This window comes from Glandiceps talaboti, chromosome 10 (assembly GCF_964340395.1).
Source record: "Glandiceps talaboti chromosome 10, keGlaTala1.1, whole genome shotgun sequence".
Taxonomy (NCBI): Eukaryota; Metazoa; Hemichordata; class Enteropneusta; family Spengelidae; genus Glandiceps; species Glandiceps talaboti.
The window spans coordinates 3502764-3525917 of NC_135558.1; the positions used below are offsets into that span (position 1 = coordinate 3502764).

At 35.1% G+C, this 23154-nt stretch overlaps 2 protein-coding genes across 5 annotated transcripts in view; one reads left to right on the forward strand and one right to left on the reverse strand.

The window, feature by feature from the left end:
- Positions 1–2168: 2168 nt before the first annotated feature.
- Positions 2169–14458, reverse strand: LOC144441077 (uncharacterized). Of its 3 annotated transcripts, none has more exons than XM_078130606.1 (12): positions 13712–14458; positions 12781–12880; positions 10762–10944; positions 9458–9631; positions 8934–9107; positions 8006–8248; positions 7493–7608; positions 6339–6657; positions 5406–5638; positions 4633–4819; positions 3989–4193; positions 2169–3303 (listed from the first exon to the last, which is right to left on the reverse strand). In XM_078130606.1, the coding sequence occupies exons 2-12, from the start codon at positions 12866–12868 to the stop codon at positions 3066–3068; spliced, it is 2160 nt and encodes a 719-aa protein (XP_077986732.1). In that variant the 5' UTR covers positions 12869–12880; positions 13712–14458; the 3' UTR covers positions 2169–3065. The 3 variants fall into 3 exon arrangements, with proteins under 3 accessions (XP_077986732.1, XP_077986730.1, XP_077986731.1); XM_078130604.1 differs by having other exon boundaries at positions 12781–12949; XM_078130605.1 differs by lacking the exon at positions 13712–14458 and having other exon boundaries at positions 12781–13268.
- Positions 14459–15759: 1301 nt separating this feature from the next.
- The window catches only part of LOC144441074 (sushi, von Willebrand factor type A, EGF and pentraxin domain-containing protein 1-like), a 47184-nt gene continuing 39789 nt past the window's right edge, over positions 15760–23154 (forward strand). For both annotated transcript variants that reach the window (XM_078130598.1, XM_078130599.1), the window contains exons 1-3: positions 15760–15964; positions 21920–22063; positions 22581–22766. In XM_078130598.1, the coding sequence (XP_077986724.1) occupies positions 15883–15964; positions 21920–22063; positions 22581–22766 (412 nt within the window). In that variant the 5' untranslated portion in view covers positions 15760–15882. The remainder of the gene's footprint in view (positions 15965–21919; positions 22064–22580; positions 22767–23154) is intronic.

Genomic DNA, 23154 nt, shown 5'->3' on the forward strand with positions numbered 1-23154 from the left:
CTTGTTTTGTCTTTATTAGGTTTGAAATAACATTTTCATCAGGAAATAATGGAAAGACATGTTGACCTTTGATTGTGAGTGATTTTATAGTCAGAACAAAGACTAAACACCATCAATGACAGAGGGATTTTATAGGTGAACCCAGGGTACCGTCATGTGACAACCCCCCCCCCCCCCCCTGAGTAGCGTGTGCAAACCCCTCAGTGCACACACAATACATGGCATTGTATGGAGAGATGTGCAATACATCTTGGAACTGACAACAGGTCTATTACCACTGGCTGGCTAGCCAACTTTCATAGACATATTATACTTCTATAGCCATATATATAGCCATATAATATATATTAATCTCATCTCAGTCTACTACATAATATATGTGTCAGTTTCAATGCATAATATCTTATATACATACATATTCTATACTGGGTATATCACATACATTTAGAGGTGTTCTTCTGAATGAAGCAAAGATATTAGAATAACATAATTATACCAGTGCCAATAATATCAAAGAAAAATCAGGGAAACTAATGGCAATTTTGAACGTTTTGATTCACATTTCTAACACAGCAGAACCACTGATGTAGACACACGTTGTCATGACACAGACACATGTTATGACATAGAATGACCAGAGTATATATTCCATATTTTTTGTTGAACATGGCTCATGCATGGTATAATATCATAATGTATTCATTCCAGAAGACAAAATAGAATATATTAGGACTATTGGTTCAATGACTAAGATAACCTTTAAACATTAACCACTGGCAGCTACTGTATCATTGTGTCAGTCTTATATCAATGTTAAAAACTATATCAGTCCTAAATCAATTATAGAACACTTACATATTAAACTCTATTCATTTATGTATCAGTTCAATATATATATATATATATATATATATATATATATAACTCGGTGAGTATCAATCTGCTAAGACAGTGCTCTATACCGCAGTGGCAGAGCGTAATAGTTTTGGTATATATATATATATATGTATATCTTTACAAAAATGAAAACTGGAGTCTCAGCAAAACTCAACTGAAATGTTATTATGCATGATTTTATTTAAAAGAGGAAGGATGCTTGTGAGGTCACGTTGTCTGATAAAAACTTGGAGATAAAATGTGTTGGTTTCATTCACTTTAGTATCAGCAGTATTTTGCCGACATTGGGCTATATGAACTGGAAAATGCTAGTTGGTGTGTTTAGAAACTAGAGTTGAGTTTTATTCAGTGTGGTAGATAAGCTGTGTCATAGCACCCTTACACATTGGTCAACCAGCCTCTCAGAAAGAGAGACCATTTAGTGCTGAATGACAGAATGTATCTGAAAATTTAGGAAGTTTTGAGACTATCCAGTTCCTATTTTTTATTTAAATATAATTACAGTATATTATTAACTATATTCTACTGTCTATGGTGGCATTAAATTTATACATGTACATCACTTTCTAGATACATATATAGTTTTTTTTAGTTATATATGTAATATTTCAAGTGATTATTTAATCTCCAAGCTATACTTTACATATATAGTTATACATGTAATATTTCAAAAGTGATTACTTAATCTCCAAGCTATACTTTACAGCTCAGTAACTGGAACATGCTGTGAAACTGTTTTATTAAATATTAGGACTTACTCGTGATATCGTACACCCAGAACAGTATTGAATCATCTTTGGGTAAATGTATTTGTGCAGCTGTATACATGCATAATATGGGGGTAAAAATCCAGTCAAATTGGGTCCGCACCCTAAAACCAGCAACTCTAATGAGATCATGATTTCAACCAGTTACTGTACAACTTATGAGTAAAATCAGTCTCTAATTAACATGTACAATGTCTAACTATTGGTATTTTAGCAATTTTCAGTGAATTGTTGGTTGCCTGATCAAATAAAACCCCACTTTAATACAGCCAGTGCAGTTTTTAGCCATTTTAGAATCCACTATAGTTACCAAATACTGTGTTAATTGTATGGGAAGATAAAAGATCATCAACTTCTGAGATGAGATTCAAGAAATTAAATAGTAGTAAAATAATAATAATATTACCATACTGCAGGAAAATGAAGAATGCTCGACAGTACACTTTTCCCATTAACAATTTCACACATTGCATATATACAAAACATTATACTGTATCTGCTTTTATCATTATATTATGTTTATTGCAGAATGTAATGGTAGATACATGAATATATATAATATCTGTAATTAAAATTGACTATTGAGTTCAAATATAGCTACAAAATCCTTTAAAAAATAGAGACAGGAAATCTGATCCAAGAGGATGCCAATATTATATGATATAAAACTGGTTATCATTATGCGACCAACTACTTAGTATCGAGGCAATAAATCTTATTACTCACACTTAAAGTTGCTTGTTTGATTTATTTTTGATAGGCAGCGGATTACTTATAGTTGCTTTTTGAGCTCTTATTACTAATTTAGAGTAGAACAAAGTTATCTGGCCTACTATTTATGTTGATGTAGTATCATGATCAACTAGTCTGAAAGGTCCAGCAGTTGGTCCTTATATAATCATTCACTACCCCAGAGAGGGCATTATGTAAGCAGAAGGAATGCCTGAATCTTTCAGACTACATGATCAACTTGTCTTTGTAAATTGTCAGCTACTATTGGTAGTACCACATTTACTACCCAAATTATGAGAGTGTAGACTTTCACTTGGGTGGCACAATCTTTTTTCGGCTCACACAGTTTTTCTTTGGTATGTATTATAAATACAAATCACAGACACTGATAGTATGTATGCATATAAAGAAAAAAAACCCAGAGTTATCTCACTGCGAAGTGAACATCACTGCAAGATGAGACAAGAAAACTGTTGATTTGTGGAATGTAACGTCTGTGCATGCTATCAGAATCTGTACATTTTTATGTAATTCATAACAAAAAACTATATTCTCTTATTTTTGGTAGTATATGATACCTGCATGATAGTGCCAGGAGGTTTCATGTAAGATAGGGTGTGTTTTCCTACTGCCAAAAATGAACAAAAATTAGTGTGTTCTTTCTTTCATTTAAGAGATTGGATTTAAGATTTCATCTTCGTCTCTTACATACTCATCATTACAGTTTTCTGTTATTTCATTTATCCAGTCATTCACTTCTAACACGTCTGTATATATGCTGTATTTGTTGGCTTCAGCACATCCGTCTCCCCTAGATACAATGCCAATCGCTGCAAAGGAATCATCGCCACGACGACAAACTAATGCCCCTCCAGAATCACCTTTGCAAGCATCACGTGCCTTGTACCTAAAATCACAATATGACAAAAAGATATCAGATTTCTGAAAAACACTAGTGAGATTGCAGATTAAAGATATTTGTACTGTCATGAGTTTCAGAGTTTCCAGGTAAATTTAACAATATGAATTGTCAGCAGAGATCACCTAGCTATACTAGTTTATAACCTTCACTTATAAATACTTTTGTTTAACAAGTTTGGTAAAATGAAACTGATTTAGTAAAATTTATGATGAACAATATACAGTATGTCATAACTGATTTTAAGCAATTGCAGTCTACAATGTCAGTGACCTGTAATGACTTTTTTGACATTAAGCTGTTTACATACATACACACACTATATATTTGAAACGCAGACATAGACAGACATGCATGTACACACACACACACACACACACACACACACACACACACACACATACATACATACATACATAGTATTACATACATTCATTATACAGAGAGACGGACAGACACCGTGCCATGCCTATAGCACTACTGAATTACCTCAGTGTCCAGTTGTGCTAAAATTACTGTACTTTAACATTGCTGAAAGTTTAGTTCCTTACATTATTGGTACAAATGGAATTAATCAATCATTCCCTACTATAATTTATTGGTGATACTTTTTGTTCAGTAATGAAACACAGCATGAGAATAATAAATCCTACTTTCAAAAGATCTTAATTACCTGAAACCAGCACATAACATTCTCTCTGTAATGGCTGTCTCTGATGATTGCTGGCAATCTTGTCTTGAAACCAGTGGCATAATCAGCTGCCTTAAGATCAATGTCGGATCACCAGCATCACTTTGATCGTCAGCCGCGTTAGTGGCACCCCAACCAGTAATGTAACAGTTATCGGTATTGGGACGAGTTGTGTAGCGGTCCAATTCTAGTCAAAAATAGAAATGGGACAAATTATGTAGCAGCCCAGTGCTAGTCAAAAATCCAACATACAATTCATGCAACTGTAAGTCTCAAACTTACCACCATGATAATGATTGCATATAGAGTCCAAACACAGCTGACAAATGTGGCTAGCTGGTATGGTAAGTCTCAAACTTTCCATTATAGATGCATAATGTCTGAACACTGCTGACAAGTGTAACTGGTATTATAAGTTTTTTAAGACTTACCATTTGGGGGAAACAAACACAGCTGACAAGTGTTACTGGTATTACTAGTTTCAAACTTGCCATTTGAGAGAGTGTGTACAAGCACAGCTGACAATTGTAGATGGTATATGTGTCAAAGTTGTAATTTTGGAGATATGAAATTCTGAACACATGACAAGTTTTAAGATAGCTGGACAGGTTTGTTTTAAGACTTACCATTTGGGAGACACAGTGTACGAACACAACTGACTAGTTTAGCTGGCTGTGCAAGTCTCAGCAAAGCTACATCATAGTCCAGGGTTTCAGCATTGTATCCGTCTGGTCGTTTGTATTCCAGTACTGGAATTGTCTGCTCACAGCCTTCGTCTACACCACGTTCGTGCTCTCCTAATCTAACTATTAACTAGAATAACAAAATTAACAATTTATGAGAAGAAAAAAACTTAGTAAATTTCAGCTGTTCATTTCCAACCAGTAACATGACAAACACACATAGAAAATTACTAAATCAATCAATCACATGGTTTGCTTGACTTTACCAACATTTCATGAAATCCTAGAAATTGTAAGCATGGCTGCCACTTCCTGTGATATGTTGAGCCCATACCTGTCACGTGATATCGTTTGACCAAGAACAATAGAGCGTGACCCCGCTACACTGCTGGTGAGTGCTACCTTTTTCAACGACAGTGCTATGAGTAAGCCAGAAGTGCACTATAGACACTGTCAATGCAGAATCAGCTCGACTGAGCTGACGTAATAGTATGTCACATGACAGGTATCCCCCTCCTCTGACTATAAAGACAGTGCACAGAACCCTGACAATTATTAGACCCCATCCAAGTGTGCTACTTAACAATTTTATGAATGTTTTGTGACTTGAGAATTATTAGTCTCTACCATTACTGCCAAGACAGATACACACACAATCATCTGATCCCAACCCGTAAGGTCTACTGATATCTGACATTGAATGTTTTGAATCATACCTTGTGTGGCCTGAGAAGTCTGCCATTTCTTTCAAGACAATGTGCTGCTGTTAAAACCCAATTCTCACAAATAAGTGCACCACCACAAGTAAATATCAAGCCACGTGACTTGTGTTGTTGGTAAATTGCTGCAACCCATGGCCAGGCACCACGGTTAGCTTCATCACCACCCACTACACGTCCTGGTAGCTGAGCTTGTTCAATATCACCAGCCACTCCACAGCGATTATAATCTAGGAAAGAAAAAACTTATTAAAGTATAGTACTAGTTCAGAGCACCATAGATTTTTTTTTTTAGTTTTATAAGCTTCAATATACTATCCTTGATAAAACTTTTGAATAAAACTTGGCTGCAACAAAAAGAGAAAATCATGGATTTGATGCAAAGCAGTTTTTAACAACCAAGATCACAGTCAAGTTCATAATTGCAACCATCAACAGTTTTATTCCTTTGACATTGCTGCATACAGTGGAAGTATCTATCATTGTACATATTTGTAACATATTGTATCAGTGATAATTGTAATTCAGTGGTACAGACAGAACATTTCTTACACTCACAGACATTGCTTACTTGAAGAGAGTGTGTTGTGTCTGATAATTTTGAGTGATAATCACTTCAGTGAAACAATGTTGAGGTCACTCTCAATTACTACAGGTTCACATTAAGTAGGTGCCAATAGCAAGCTGTGTTTCATTAGGGAAAAAATATCAATGATTGGTTTGACAGTGATGGTGAACAGATTGTTCTTGAAACAAAACTGTTATCTTGGTTGTAATACCAGCTGGCCAACAGGCTGTACTTGAAATAAAACTGTTATCTTGGTTGCAGTACATGTACTAGCTGGCCAACAGACTTTACTTGAAATAAAACTGTTATCTTGGTTGTAGTATTACCAGCTTGCCAATTTCTGCTAAGAATAATTTACCTACCTGTACGTTTCTCAGCAATGATTTCTGTCAACGTGGTTAAATCTACGTATTGCGTTATCAGAAAGACATGAGTAGTGAATGGTTCAGATGCAATCTTCTTTAACTCATCCCTATCAACACCATCACCAACCCCTATGGCAAACGTTTCAAAATCTTTCTCCTGTCGCAATCTTTTGGCAAATGCTACTGGACTTCCTGAGTTGGACTTTCCATCAGTGATAATAAACAATGCTTGTTTAGCTCCTTCTCTGATTTTAGGAACAACATCACTGAAGATGAGTTCAAAGGCTTCTTTCATTGCTGTACCACCTCCTAATGCCTGTTGGCAACAATAAATAGAAAGACATCACTGAATGATATTACTCCAGAAACTGTGAACCAACTAATGAGAATCCACACGTCTGGGGTTTCCTGACCCAGCTCTTCAACTCTGGTGGCAAACTAGAAACAGACGTCCAAATGTTCAGCCCTATGGTGCAAGACATCACGACAATGTCAATGAACAGAAACAAGGGAATGATGACCCTGCATGGTCATCACATGATGGAGACAACTAAATACAAAACGATGAACGCTGTACCTTGTTAGTCTGATAAACACTAAAGATATTGTTTAATTTCAAAGCAAAACAAAATATTATTTTTGGTTGACAAGCACTATCTGAGTTGGGCAAGTACTTTTTATTTCCTACTTGCCCAGGTAACAAGTGTATATTTTGCATTATTTCGACCCTGGTGAAGATGAGTTCAAAGACTTCTTTCATTGCTGTATACACAAAGAATAGTCTAAGAGATCTTCACACACTAAAGTACAATAAGTAATATGTACAGCCCATTTCAAGTTTCCATTCATCGACTGTGTTTGATACAACCACACAGAAACCAATAAACTGTCCATGCTATACTTCAGGATAGCAAGATTGAATGGTGCTTGAAGCATTTTGTGTATGAAGTGAATTAATGTGCAGACAGACATCAAATGTAGACATCAAAACATTGACGCCCACATGGCTGCATCTAGTTGCAGTATGTTTAGATGGTTTATTTCATTTAGACAAAACTTAGCAAGAAATTGCGATCTCGCTTATGTGTAGTTGTACCAAACAGAGCTGGTGAATGGTAATTTGAAATGGGCAGTACAAAAATGTGCATTACCTGTATAATGTTTATGCGTCGTTTTGCTTTTCCTGCTGTATTGACGTCATCGTCTCCAAGATTAAATTCAATTCTTGCCTCAGAAGCAAAAGAAACAGCTGCAACTCGTGTACCACCTAAAACATTGATCAGAAACATCAGGCAATGAAATATATACATGACAAACAAGTCTCTGACAAAGGCTTACACCCACAACTAGTAAATATATAATAATAATAATAATAACAATATTATACTAATAATGATTTTTTTTGAGAACCAGATCAGTAATATGGTCGTTGGCATATGTTGTTTCACATTGATTTTTCAAAGTATGAAGCCATGATAAAATCAATACACAATCCTCATCCATATGGTCACTTTAAGACTTTTACACATCAGAAGGCATTGAAACTCTAGAGTATACATACAGTAAAATAATACCAAACTAGGCAGTATATAGTTTATTTGACAGAAGAGGTTTGATGTATCCAGTTGTCTGTAAGATAGCTGATTATCTGTAAGATAACCTACCAGCTTCATATGAAACACCGAATTCATCAATAATGTATTTAGCAAAATCCATGCCACGTTCAAAGTCATCGGGGTCAATACTAGAAGAACGGTCAAAGGCAAAGATCAAATCAAGTCCAAGACTACCACCAACTGACAGTCTTCCCAGACCTTGATGACCACGACTGGAAGAAGAGAAGAACTCTAACTTGTCGATAAAATCATGACGAATGGCTGATGCTATGTCGTTAAGATCACGAGGAGCTGTAGAAATCAAATAAATAAATACATTAATTGTATCAAAAATATATATATGCATTGTAGTCCATATATACGGACACCCAGTACTCCATTTACTTTGGTGATTGTAAACATTTCATTGTAGATACTAATTACCGGTGCTTGAAATGTAGGCAAAATTTGGATATAGAGTCTCAGCAATCAGCCGTGCATTGCTTCAACGTTTTGCCCAAACAATGCTCAGGTAATCGTTAGCAAAAGCTGTGAAGCACCTAATTTTGTTAATTCCCATAATGCCTTGCCCCAATGTACAACATCTAGGCCACTTCAAAGTCAGATTTGACAAATTTAGTAATGCTAATTTAGAGAGATCACACAATCTAGAATTGGTGAAAATACTTTATCCATGAAACTTCTATTTATGAATAGGTAAATTATCAACAACAACAACAACAACAACAACAACAACAAGATTTACTGTTAAACAGAGTAACATTACAAATGATAATGATGATACTGATGAGATTCAAATATGGTCTAGCATCCATCAAGTGATGCTCACTGGCCATGGTGCTTTACAATAAATACTCTCACAAATATTCAAATAAACACGCTCGAAAAGGTACATCATTAGTCTTAAAATTCTTTTCAAATGACTAACGAAATTATAAACAACTTGCTAAAGATCTACCTGGATCAGAGTACTTACGTTCACAAAATGGTTGGTATCCTGTCCAGTATCCTGTATTGAGACATTCCCGTCTGTTTGGTCCAATTAGTCTATGATCTCCATTGCAAACGAACCTGACAGAACGACCAAAATCAAAATCACTGCCAAGTATCTGACCATTCTCGAGCTCTCCTGGATGACCACAGCCAATCACTGCAAGGGAAACATTGTTTGCATTAGGCAACTGACCAACAAGAACTAAATAGCTTTGTATGTTCAAAATATTTTACAACTATCTAATCACCATGTGTGAAACAAAAGTTTACCAACAATTATCCAATCACCATGTGTGAAACAAAAGTTTACCAATAATTATCCAATCACCATGTGTGAAACAAAAACTTTATCAATAATTATCCAATCACCATGTGTGAAACAAAAACTTTATCAATAATTATCCAATCACCCACGTCAAACAACAATAGATTTACATATGTAGTTTGTTCTGCCATTTTCAGTTAGTACATGTATACATGTATGGCTGATATTAAAGTTAAAAATACCTCGTATTTGGCAATATGGCTGTCTTCCACTCCAATTACCATGGCTACAAAGTCGTAATGGTGAACCATACAATGTATATCCTTCATCACATGAAAATCGAACTCTGAGCGTGCCAACTTTTGACATGCTACCATGTTCTGGAGCTTCTAACTCTGAACATGCCACGGTTATCCCTGGATTGCAGAAAAAGTTAATATGAAGAAGAATAGAAATCAGTCAAATATTGATAAATGATGTGACAAGAGAAACATTTTTACTGTAAATGTCATCGTTAACACCTTATGATTTTAATGCACAACTTAATCAAGATGTCACAGTTATAGGTATTACTGTCAACTAAAATTTAAAAAAAATGTTTTAAGTTGGATTCAGACTCAGATTGGAGGCTAACCTGGTTCATATTGAGACTCAGATTCTCTTTACAGACATCAGTCAAACAATAAAGTAGTGTTATACTGTAAACTGAAATGAAAAGATAAATTATTGTGTACAAAGTTGGTTTCAGGTTCAGAATCAGATTGGAGGCTAATTGGAGGTTTGTTTTTCAGATTCAAAGACATCAGTCAAACAATAAATTATAAAATTGACACTACAGGAAATGGTAACACTTCATAAACACTTGAAAGGAGATAGAATTATGTCTTGGCTTTTAGAACTTTTAGTTGTGAAAATTTGATTGAATTACAGCTAAAAGGTTGTACCAAGACATTCCTAGTAAGTCAAAGTTCACCTGATGTATGTTTGTTGGTAGGCATAAACATGGCTTTGTAGAAAATGATTCTTAAAAGTCTGTCAAAGAATCACTTTATGGTTGTGTGAAGTGGGACCCTTTCCTGTAATCTCTATGAAATTACTTCTTGTGTGACTGATTTCATTGCATGTCATTGCGATTTTCCTTATTTTGGGACTATATGAGACCATAGACCCTCCACCTTGGTGGGTCTATGGTGAGACTGAATCTGAGGTTCAATATGTGACTAGCCTAAGATTAAACTCTGAATCCGAGACCATCTTTATACACATACTGAAAACTAAACAGTAGCAGAGGTACCTTCATCTAAAACAAATTGACATGAGGCCTTAATTTTAAATTGATAAAATAGAATCCACCATGCAGCGGCATTATACTGTAAACAACATTCCATGTGTACCGAATTCAGAATGATGTGGACTTTTTGACAGTAGTGTTGACCACTTCTCATATAACAAGCAAACATAAAAGTTTCTGAAACATCTAAGAGTCCCACAAATGTTTTGTATATATGGATATTTGATTCAACAATGTTATTTATGGGTAGCTTACTTTCACATGAATTGATGCCATCACCTTCGTAGCCATCTGGACACACACACTGGAAGGAATCAGCTGTGGTAATACAGGTGGCCCTCCAATGACACGGACTGCTGTAATCAGTGTCAGAATATGAAGGATCAACACTATAATCATCATTCTCATCTATATTTTCAATCCTGCATGCATCACCATCTGAAATAGTTGAATAGTTGAGTTTGTGAGTTTCAATTTCTAGTGTTGTTACTTGTCTGTGTGACATCTAGTTAATTTTCTTTCTTTCTTTATATTGGCCATATGGATGTCACAGTGGTTTTTATTATGTTTTGTTTTATTCATACATCAACTTGATAAGGTTTTCCTACTTGAAACAATAATGCGAAACAATAGATACCAATTAAGTCCACATTTTCAAGAACAGCAACTTTAAACAATGTGTAAAAGTTTGTCATTGTACGTGCAATAACAATCAATCAATCTTTATTGCATAACAACATGCCATAGCAAACTTTTCAGACACTTTCTAGCTTTTGTAATTTATTGAGTTACAAACAAGGAATTCATATTATGTTGTTTCACATTATTTTTTCAAGTAGAAAAATATAGTAAAGTTGTTTTATAAATGAGAAATCTAAAATAAGTCCCAATTTGTCATCCATGCACATGGCCACTGCAATATTTCAGAATTTACCCCTAATAAACTTAAGATTAGAACTTATGCAAAATAGCATCAGTGTTATTGTAGCACAACTGTAAACTTTATGATAAATGTTTGACATCCTAAATTATTATCCATGCATTTTTTTCCCAAAAAGTCATATTTTGAAATGTCATTTGCATATCACTTTTGAGATCACCATGTCATGAACAGTCCTCCATTTTATACACATTCCAAACAACATCCCAACCAAATTTGATGCTAATCTATGTGATATTACCAAAAATCATGTGTGACCCTTAACAGGCATCTCAGGTGCTCATTTTCAATGAACAATTTTCCAGCTACATACCCTAAGTAGTGTCCCAACCAAATCAATGAAATACCAAGGCAATTGGTCTTGATTTTGACTTCAAGTCGTTTACACACACACACACACACACACACACACACACACACACACACACACACACACACACACACACACACACACACACACGTATATTTACGAATGTTCAGAAAATACCAGCAAATGTGTTAACACGAAAAGGAGGGCTCTCCTTTTCATCGTAAACGACCGCCTGTTTTACGACACTATCTATATTTCGCATTGTAGCAGAAGAAATATATGTTTGTGAGTATGCCATTGATGATATTTGTTTAATATTTGTAAATACCTAATAAAGCCTTATTTTGTTATTATCTAACGGAAGTCACTGTGATTTGATATTACAAAGCAGAGTCCAACAAACGTTGCAAATGACATACATGTACATCACCCGAGAGTTAGTACATCTCATGATGATGTATCACAGTCACTTGTGAGCTATTAAATATTCTATTCCAGGATGATACTATACTATTCTAGGATGATCATAATACAAAATAATGACATTATTCATGCAATCACCGGTGACAGTATTTTTTTTAAATAAATAGCTAATAACGTCATCATTTTATATCATGATCATTCTAGAATAGAATATACATGTATCATCCTGGAATAGAATATCTCACAGATGACTTTGTGATGCGCACAGGGGCACGTATTACATTGTATTGCTTAGATTGCCGTTTTCTTACATGTACGAAAATATCGTACGAATCCTGCTGCTACAAATATATCAATCTCTACACTAGTATTAGTAGTAGTAGTACAGGTAGGAATATATAGTCAAATTTAACGTTGTTCTCTTTAGTAGACCAGGAAAACAACAATCTCAGAAACACTACACGTTCCTATGGTGATGCGTATATGATTTAGTTTACTGTCCATTTTACTACGTAGCATGGGTTGTGATACCATGCAGACACCCCGGGGTAGACATACACGTGTAACAATTTTTAACGACATTACATTGTGTTGCACTTACCTGCGTGGATATGTTGTAAAGTTGCTCCAAATGTGAAGATGAACACTAAAACGGCTACTGTATTCGTTAGCAACATCTTTGAAGACATTCTCCTCGTCCTCTGTGGCAGCACAAAACCGGAAATAACAGTATGTTTATAATATCACCGTTCGTTCAAGTTAGATTAGAACTACCAAGACAAGGAAGAAAGAACAATCGTATACATTTGGTATACGATCACAATACATGTACGCCTCCAAGGCATGGAAATTCCCGGAACAAAGGAAGTTGTCAATGGACGTGTCGCATTACTGTAGAAGTGTTATTTACCGTAAGACTGTAAGAGTAGTTTTGAAAAGGATGTACTGTATTTGGAAACGTGTAAGATGATAAGACTGGCACCCGGGAACACTCAAAATGACCGATATCAAGTTGCATAAACATTGGAAAGCTATTAAAAATAAACTGAACCACAGCTTTCACACCAGAGCTCTAGCCCAGCCCGCCTGCTACTAGTTCTAGTCTACACAAGTCATACATTTTGTGACTTTGCTACACCATTTAATATTCATTAGACCTCAGACCACTAACGACAGAGCTAATTTGGTACATGTGTAGTACTACATGTATAATGAATCAATACGTTGCCGCCCTAATATATATATATATATATATATATATATATATATATATATATATATATATATATATATATATATATATATATATATATATATATATATATATATATATATATAATAACTCGGTGAGTATCAATCTGCTAAGACAGTGCTCTATACCGCAGTGGCAGAGCGTAATAGTTTTTATATATATCATGTTTGCATCGTGTGTGTGATTTTGTTTTCCGTCTCAAGTAATTGCGCAAACTCCAGAGATAGTACATGTAAATCATTACACTTTTCATCCATTTTGTTTGGTATTTTACTCATACCTGGGAGTTTATCAACTTGGCAGTTTCCCATCAAGTCGACTACTTGCAGCGTTACAAACTACCAGTGACGTGTACATGTTGGTCAACACACAACCTGGGAATTTGGCATTTGCAGTTAGTTAGTATACAGTAACAGTTTTTCCCCACTTTAAGTTTTGACCTGCGATAATTTTTTCTCTCGACATTTCGAAAATCCCCCCCCCCTCCCTTCGAATGGCGTACCACTACTATACTATTACTATATATATGTATATGGTCCGTCAGGAACTAAAGTACCACTTCGAAGCGCTAGCATCTGAGGGTAACAATGCGACGTATCTACGTGTAATACTGTACTGTCATACTACATGTATGATGTAATGTGATACAACAATAACCGACAGTACCGATTCTTGATGAATACTTGTGTACTGCAGTAAATATAAAAATTGTACCATATCCTTCATCCTACCCACGCGATTGTGCAACTACCCCACCCCCACCCCCTGCGGTCGTAAGATAACAATTAACAGACAAAAGAATAACAATGTGAGCTTTTGGATTGACCACAGACTGTGACTCAGCTTAGACTATTACGTAAATAGACAAGTATAAGTATTGACGCGATGACGCTTTTCAACTTCGCGATAATCTGAGCTATATACATGTACTCCGGGCGATACGTGGGTAGTATGGATAACCATGGATGTATGTCACTAATACATCCATGGGATAACCAACTGTGGTTTCTAACTCTCGGAGCGCTCTCTGCTCTGCCCTATACGTGGGTTACTAGTATAGACTACCATACATGGTTATTTCAAATGTTTTTGTTCGCATTTCCTTTCAATAGGAGTATTTCTTATGGCAGGAATTTACCACAGGCTTTACTAGTTTTAGTTCTTTGTAGTCAGTGTGCTTGAGTTTCTTCCTGTTTTGTCTCCTTTCCGCACATCAACAACTCTTCCGAGAATTTTACATGAACTGAATAAACTCGAGGAAACGAAGAGGAGAGAAAATAGAGGGCGACATTTCTGATATGTGACCGTCTCGACTATACAATTATAGTATACAAACAGCTAGTGCAGAGGATCACCCATTTCTACCTGTATGTGTCTCGTACGTTTACCTGGCCTTAGCTATTACATTTAAAGTTTAAAAAGAAATGACAACGTCAACGGAATATGATTCTGTTTATTGAATTCTATAAAGTTTAGTTAGCCGTCTCTTTTCTACACTTAAAAAACTAGGATTGAAATATATGCTGCACTGGCCGTCTGTAAGCTAGTGTGGGACGATTTAAAAAAACAAACTGTTTTGTTAGGTCATGGTTAGATATTATGACTCGCTCGTAATACACACTATTTTAAATGCAAAATACATTATGGATTTATTGTACATCGATAATAACTGTGATTATGTATTGTTCTCGATCTCACATACATTTAAATGCATTAGTCCCATCGATCACAATATAAAAAAACATCATGAACATAGGCTAAATGTTGAAAGAAACGCGGGCGACCGTATAACGTCATGCCATATTACCATGGTAACCACAGTCCAGCATGCGCTGCCTGCATGCATGCAGTACATGTGCAAAGAGTAAAGTCTGTGTGCACTGATCAGACCACGAAATTGTTGGCTTGAGGTGTACATGATATGTAAATAGTTTGGATAACATTTCCTGAGCAGTACATCATGCATTGAAAGAAGTTCTCCGAGAGCTCGTCATAGACACATGATTTGATAATGTCACTTATTGCAGTAGTTATGTAGTAACCTTACACTATCTGGTCGTCTACCGAGTTCAAGTGGACCCAAATAAACAAACAGAAAATTGGATAACATTACTTGGAAGAGTGTGAGAGGCCAGGTAGGGTGAGGCGCTTGTTCTCAAAATTCAGGAAGACCGTTCCCCGGCACGACCGCGGAGTTACTTGTAAACATACATCATGTACATGTACAGTCCTTATGAGATTACAATATAAGGCGATAGCGAAGGGCGCTTCGCGGTCAGTCAACTTCCGGTTTTCTTGTAATCGAAAATCGTGAACTTTGAACAGCAATAGAAGCATATCCTTTATTGTGCCCCATCCCAGTTGTACAGTCACTGGTAAAGGATGATAAAGTTCGTCCTGTGATTCGACTTGTAAACCTTTCATACTACCGTCAGTCGAGTATCGCTAATAATGGTTTCCCGGCCGATATTAGCAGTGGTCAGCGTACTTTTCATTTTGCCTGTGTTCGTGTCGTCACAGGGAACTTCCAATGGTAAGTGTACATCTGGAATACTAAATAGTATGCTATTTCTATGCGAGTGTTATTGCTAACTCCGATCGAAGTGGCCATTGAGTGCAAGATAGGATACTAGAGTCGGTATGCGTTTTATTATTTAAAAAAAAAATAATGTGTGTGTTGTTCAATCCGTAATCTACCGAATTCGCACTATGCACTATGGATGTACAAAATATAATTTTGGATATGTTACATGTATTTCGATCGAAACTGTAAACTTCTCGAAAACAATTGCAAATTTTTATTATTGGTATGAATTGTTGTTAAAAGTTTATTATTACTAAAGGTCGTTCAATTTCAAAATAAAACTTTAAAAAGAAATTAAAATGTTACTAATTGTTAATAGATACAGTAATTTTTTTTTTTGAAGATGGTATACAATGAGGGAGCTGTCATTTATGAAGGGGGGTGGTCACTCGAACATTTCAATGGGGGGTTACTGAAAAATACGGTGTAAGAGAAACAGGGTGCTGGCTATTGAAAAAAAAATCATACTTGTGATCCACTATGATGTATACAAATGTAAAAGCGGGGTACTCAATCAATCTATTGAATAACAACATGCCATAGCAAGCATGGTAAAGCATACAAAAATAACATACAGAAATCAAGTAAATACAACAGTCATTTAACCAACTGCTGGAGGACTGTTTACATCAACAAGAAATTTTCCAAGAAGAAGGTATTATCAAAGGTCGAAATGTGTAAAAATTTACTTTTGTCATTTAATTAATAAATGGAAATTTGAATTATCTAATGACAAAGGAAAAAAGTGAATTTCTCTCATTTTTATGAGAACAAAGAACATAATTTACAGAATCTTTCATCTGCACAAATCTGAGGAGTACACTGTCTTCCCATCTCAAAAATCTGAAATTCAAAATTTAGTCACTAGTTTTCTACAAAGAGGTAATTTGCAGAAGACATTTCTCAAAACCAAAAACTGTTTTAAACAATCTATATGTTCTCATTTTGTTGTTACCAATACTGTTTCTTCTAATGTCATTATGTAATTCCCTGTACTAAGATTTACAAAATTCTTGACATAAATTATCATGAACCTTTTTGATTATAGAATTAAACTTGCAAAGATTTGACCACATACTGTTCTCACTACATTTATCAAGTAAGTTTCTTATATAAATGTCCCATTTTGAATAACGCATAGAAGACATGTAGGCTGCTCTCAATAAACCATCTCCAGCAACAATTAATCTATACCAATACTTCAACATCAGTTTAATTACAGTGAAATTAACGAAATAATGACCTAATTCTCCAACAATACCACATCTTAATACCTTCTTAGAAACCCAAAGTAGAAATCTACCTGTCGCGAAAGGCTAATGTCATCAAGAAAATTTCTTTTGCTATCAATTTCATAACCCAAAACTTCACAGCCATACAGTGCAGCTCATATAAAACATCACCTGAGTGCACGCATCACAAAAGGATCATTCTTTCACAATTGGGGTGCTAACTATGCATTGATGCACTGTTGTTGTTGCATCATCAAAGCATCTGCATCGAACAATGCTTGTATCTCTGATACAAAATAAACAGCACTTTATGCACACATGCTTTGTGACTTAGTAATAATCATGTACTCTGCTATCTAGATGCCAATAGATGCAATGTTTATAATAAGATTCTGATGCATTGTTAACTTGATGCACTGTTGTAATGAGATGCTCTGTGGACACCCCAAAAGTACAAATTGAATGCTATTTACAATGTACATACATTAATCCCAAAGAGCATTGTTCATGAACTTTTCCAGCATGATGCTTTGAAGATGCAAACACAGTTCATGTACAATCTCCCATTATGCTTGATCTGTACTGTAAGTCATAATAGGAACAATTAAATAAATGATCAAAGAGATCTAAAGCCACATCAATAGAAATACTCTCATTAGGAGAAATAGTTCTACATAAACTAAAGAGAGCTCTCACAGATTTAAACTTTAAGTTATTGAAGTTTTGTTTAAATTTATCACTGGCAGAAATAATGATACCAAGATAACGGTATTTTCTTACACGGTCGTGAGTAATGCTATCAAAATAAAATTTCACACCCTTAATTAATTGATTTCCTTTATTTAATACAAAGACTTTGGTTTTCTTAACATTGACAGTTAATTTCCACTTTGTACAAAAATAATGTAATTTATCCAAGCAACTTTGCAGCCCAACTTTAGTTTCAGTGGACAATGATAGATCATCAGCATATAAAAGACAATTCAGAGACAGAGTTGTAGGTTTCACAGGGCTATCGTTCAAATCAAAAATAGATGGTAAATCATTTCAAAAGATGTTGAATTAAGTTGGACTTAAGTTACATCCTTGAATAACACCAACAAATGATTGAAAGTTCTTGGTAAGACCAACATCAGTTTTAAACACAGTACTGTACACTGTCATACATAGACTTAATAAGGTTATAAAATTTACCATTTACACCATATTTTCTTAATTTCCAAAACAAACCTGTGCGCCAAAACAAAACTTTTAATACAACATTAAAAATGTAACTTTATTTACTGTCAAATTTTCTCTAAATATAATAAAGAAATGATGTAGTAGTAGAAATACTTCACACAAGTTCTCATTTCTGCTGTTTTTACACAGATACAGTCTGAAGGCCTTTCTCTGAAAATACACAAACTGTTTCAATGTGACCCTTTCAGGATCACATCTTTGAGATCTGGCTATGTTATGTCTGACAGTTTTAAAATGGTCCAAGCTCTATGCCATTCATAAAATTGCAGAAATTCAAGACTGGGTAGAAATGATAAATAAATATGACAAATAAAATAGTAAAAATTGTGAAAATAAAGTATGTATAAATGTATACTATTATATCAATAACAATTATATATTTAGTTGTTTTTTTTTAGCTCCGCTGTCAGCGAAAGCTGAAAGCGTAGCTTTAGGTATAGGTTGTATTAAGTTATAGAGTATAGGTAGAATCATTGGTGTCCGTCAAAGTTTTATATTTTCATCATCTTCTCCGAAAGTGACAGTCAGAATTCTTCGATATTTGGTGTGCATGTTCCCTTGGGGGAGGCTATTCAGATTTGTTCATGCCAAGTTGATCTGTGCCATTTTCAATTTTTTATGATTTTTTTTTTAAAAATGACATTTTCGTCATCTCCTCAATTACTACTTATCAGATTACTTTGATATCTGGTGTGTTGATGCACAGAGGGTAGCTTACTTAGATTTGTTAATTTCAAGTCAGCACGTCTTCTTTTCTATTTTTTATGATTTTTTTTTTGTAATGTAAAAAAAAATGAATATGTTAATGAGCATTATGACCGCCTCCATATTGGAAATCAGTCCGCGAGACTTTAGGTAAACTGCAACTTTTCAAAAGACACTATTGATGTCAAACAAGCAATGTAATATGTGCTGTAGTCTTAATTCTACGCATTGTGCGCCCAAATGACAAATATTTGTTCGAAACAGGGTTGTAAACTTCAAATCCAAATTCTCCACCCTCCTACAGAATAGTTCATTCCAGTATACACACCTCACGATCAAGTGAGCTCTATATATGAGCATGCCTGAACTGAAGTGTATGGGACGAGTCAGTCGTCAATAAAAACGATAATACTCTTTCTAAAATTATCACATTTTGAAAGGGAAAGTACTTTGTGGTTCATTTATGGAGTTTTGTTTTTGTATGATCAATCTTGGTGGCAAAATCACAGCGTCAAAATTACCGATGTGGTAGTTCCGTATGGCGACAATCTCAAGTACCCGGATGCACGAGGGACTAACCCGGAAGCAAGTCGTTGCCAGCCATACGTTACAGTGTTAACATCATCCGAGAAATCACTGCGTTCAGAGTGTCATTATTCACAGAATTGTTTTTTTTGAGTGAAAACCCGTCTTGAACTGTATAACTCTAACAAATAAAGACATGTCAAGTTATTTTTGAAAGTTGTATCGCTAGTTTGAGACGATTTCCTCACGTACTATCGAGGCTTGGACCTTACTCCAGTTCAGCGGGAAGTTTAGCCAGTCCGATAATTCTTTCTGGTTTAGTTTACAACACTTTTGATCACACAGATTTAGTTTTTGTGATGAAAAGAAATTTAAAAAAAGATCACTTCAACCATTTCATTGTGCTTTCTTTATGAAAGGTAATCGAACATGAACGAGTGTTACCACTGTAACGTATGGCTGAGAATGACTCTCTTCCGGGTACTTGGGATTGTCGTCGTACAGAAACTAAGATGGCGATTAATACATTTCTTCCCTATATATATCTACTACAACTAGTACAAGTTGAATGTTGTTAACTTGGTAAATTTGTAATTGAAATTCAAATTGCCTCAAAATTATTTTAGATCCCTAGTTTATTTCATTCGTCATTAAAATTTTCCATGGTTAAAGCTGTAAGACACTGGAATTATTTATAGCCAACCTCAAAATCTTCTCTTTTTTTTCTTTTTCTTGTGTGCATTTCCCAGTCATTTTTTTTCTGAGATTTTGTGCAATTTTTCATAACAGTAGATTTTTGTTATAAAATGGTGACTATGGTATAAAAGTACAATACATTACCAACTTTCTGTGTAAAATGTGTTTTATAGTGAGACATCATATGAAACCACTAACCACTTTATTAAATCGATAAAACAAAACTGCATAGTGAAGAGCTGAAGAACTGAACCACTTCTACATGTCACCAAAATAAAAAATTAAATTAAAAAAAAACAGCGGAGCTATTCTGACCGATAGGTCGCTTGTTGTAACTTTATATGCCACATTTTTGTAGTGGTCTACCTCTTAGCAATCAATAGTTCTGATTTAGATAAATGTAAACAATGAACTTTACTAGTAAAAGTGTTACTCAGATATATTCAACACAGTTACATACATGTAGTGTAATGGAATTATTCAGGACAATTGAACATAAAATGTTTTGGAAAACAAACAATTGCAAAGTATTTGCATCAATTTTTTTATACTATTATTTTAAAATAACATATTAAAAGAATTTGATTCTTGTTTGTTGAAGTGAAAGAGTCACTACCTTCTAAAAACACATCATATTATTAATATATATATACAGTGTGTGTGTGTGTGTGGGGGGGGGGGGGGTTGTCATTCAAAATTTACCATCCAGAGTTATAATATATTTTTTGACCAAAATAGATGGGGGCTACCCATCAATTTTTCATTAGAATTCCTCTGACCCCCAACTCTGAAATTTGGTGGAAGTATCCTTGTGGAGGTTTAGTTTTAGGAATTGTTCATGATGTGATGATCTCATCAATGATATGCAAATTATGGCTAAAATGTGCCTTTTTGGTCAAAAATCTATAATTCCAAAATAATTGAGCAGATTGAGTTGAAACATTTTTAGGGGTGTTTAGATTAGGAATTGTTCATAACATAATGATCCCATCTGTGATATGCAAATTATCACAGATAATTTAGATATAAAAATGTGTCTTTTTGACAACCCTGTAAATCACAGTGTAAAACTTTTACAACCCTGTCAATCACAGTGTAAACTTTTACAACCCTGTCAATCACAGTGTAAAACTTTAACAACCCTGTCAATCACAGTGTAAACTTTTACAACCCTGTAAATCAGTGTAAACTTTTACAACCCTGTCAATCACAGTGTAAAACTTTTACAACCCTGTCAATCACAGTGTAAAACTTTTACAACCCTGTCAATCACAGTGTAAACTTTTACAACCCTGTCAATCACAGTGTAAACTTTTACAACCCTGTAAATCACAGTGTAAACTTTTACAACCCTCTCAAGTACAGTGTAAACTTTTGCAACCCTGTCAACCGCAGTGTAAAAATTTTGCCACCTTGTAAAGAAGGAAAGTGTCTAAATTGTATACACTGAATGTATTTTTGTGGTTTGATTTCAGTATTAAAGTGACTCTTTCTTTCCACACAGATGGTGATAGTTGTCAAAGGAATCAGAGAGTGATAGATGATACAGGAAGGTCATGCACTAAAGCATGTACATCAAATGATAACTGCTCTGGTAATAAGCAGTGTTTATGTGATGATGATTGTGGTCTCAGCTGTGTCAATCCAAGTAAGTTACTCTAGTCTAGTTCCTATACAGTATCATTACAGCCGTGGACATATACTTCCATGCTATAACTCACAGTATTGTCAAGACCCCGCTGAAAGGTGTTAAAGTTATGGTTCAACCTTATAGTGATTGAGCGAAGCACTAAAAGTACATATCACTAGTAATAATGGGCTGTTGTCACCACTCATTAAATATTCATTTGGTACAGCTGTTTTGACGATGTCCAATGTCCAACCAGGACTCCACCGCCAGTCCTAAACTAAATCATGTGGGGATGCAACAACATAATCATGTTTATATGAATGCTGTAGGAGGGAGCACAGGAATGTGTGCTGATTGAGGGACTTTAACCAGACTGGGTTAGAAACCAGTCTGGTCATCCAGACTAAGTTACTCAGACTGGTACCACTGTCCAGTATATTTTACTTCTTACTTTAATCCTTAAACAGTAATGAGTTTGGAATTGACAGTTATCTATAACTGTACATGACATGTGTATTGTCTACTATTCCAATAGATGCAAGATGCACCACTTTGGATCAAATAGATTATGGTAATGTTGAGCAAGGACGACGAGTATTTGGCGAGACAGCTAGCTATACATGTGATAATGGATACAAGTTATCAAGAGGTAGCAATGCACAGAGACATTGTCAAGGCAACAGAGAGTGGAGTGGAACTGCACCAACATGTGTCATAGATGGTAATGTGCATCTGTTACAACTGACTTGGGGTAGGGGTGGGGGTAGGGGGTATATTTGGGACTTGCCATACCTGACTTAAATATAACTGATTGGTTTACGTAAATCAATGCACATTAGCCAGTGCTAAATGTTCCCAGCTCCTCAGTCATTTTAAATTATGGTTCAAGATATGGAAGTCTATCACATTGACACATGCATGAACAAAGTAATGTTTTTGAATTGCGCCCTCACAGCCCAAACTTTAAAATAATTAAAAACAGTACCTGCAGCCTAATTATTTTTCAGGCTTTATTTACTTTGATAAGACAAATGGCAATGGACTTGTTCCAAGGTGCATTGCAAGCCTCTCCATACAATGCCATGTCTTCTGTGCTCACAGAGAGTTTT

Excerpts from the sequence above, each read along its gene's own strand:
- LOC144441077 (XM_078130606.1), bottom strand. The coding sequence starts at position 12,868 with ATGTCTTCAAAGATGTTGCTAACGAATACAGTAGCCGTTTTAGTGTTC. Across the intron at positions 8,249-8,933 it reads ATACCAACCATTTTGTGAAC|CTCCTCGTGATCTTAACGAC; the intron begins GTAAGTACTCTG and ends TGATTTCTACAG. Across the intron at positions 6,658-7,492 it reads GACGCATAAACATTATACAG|GCATTAGGAGGTGGTACAGC; the intron begins GTAATGCACATT and ends TGTTGCCAACAG.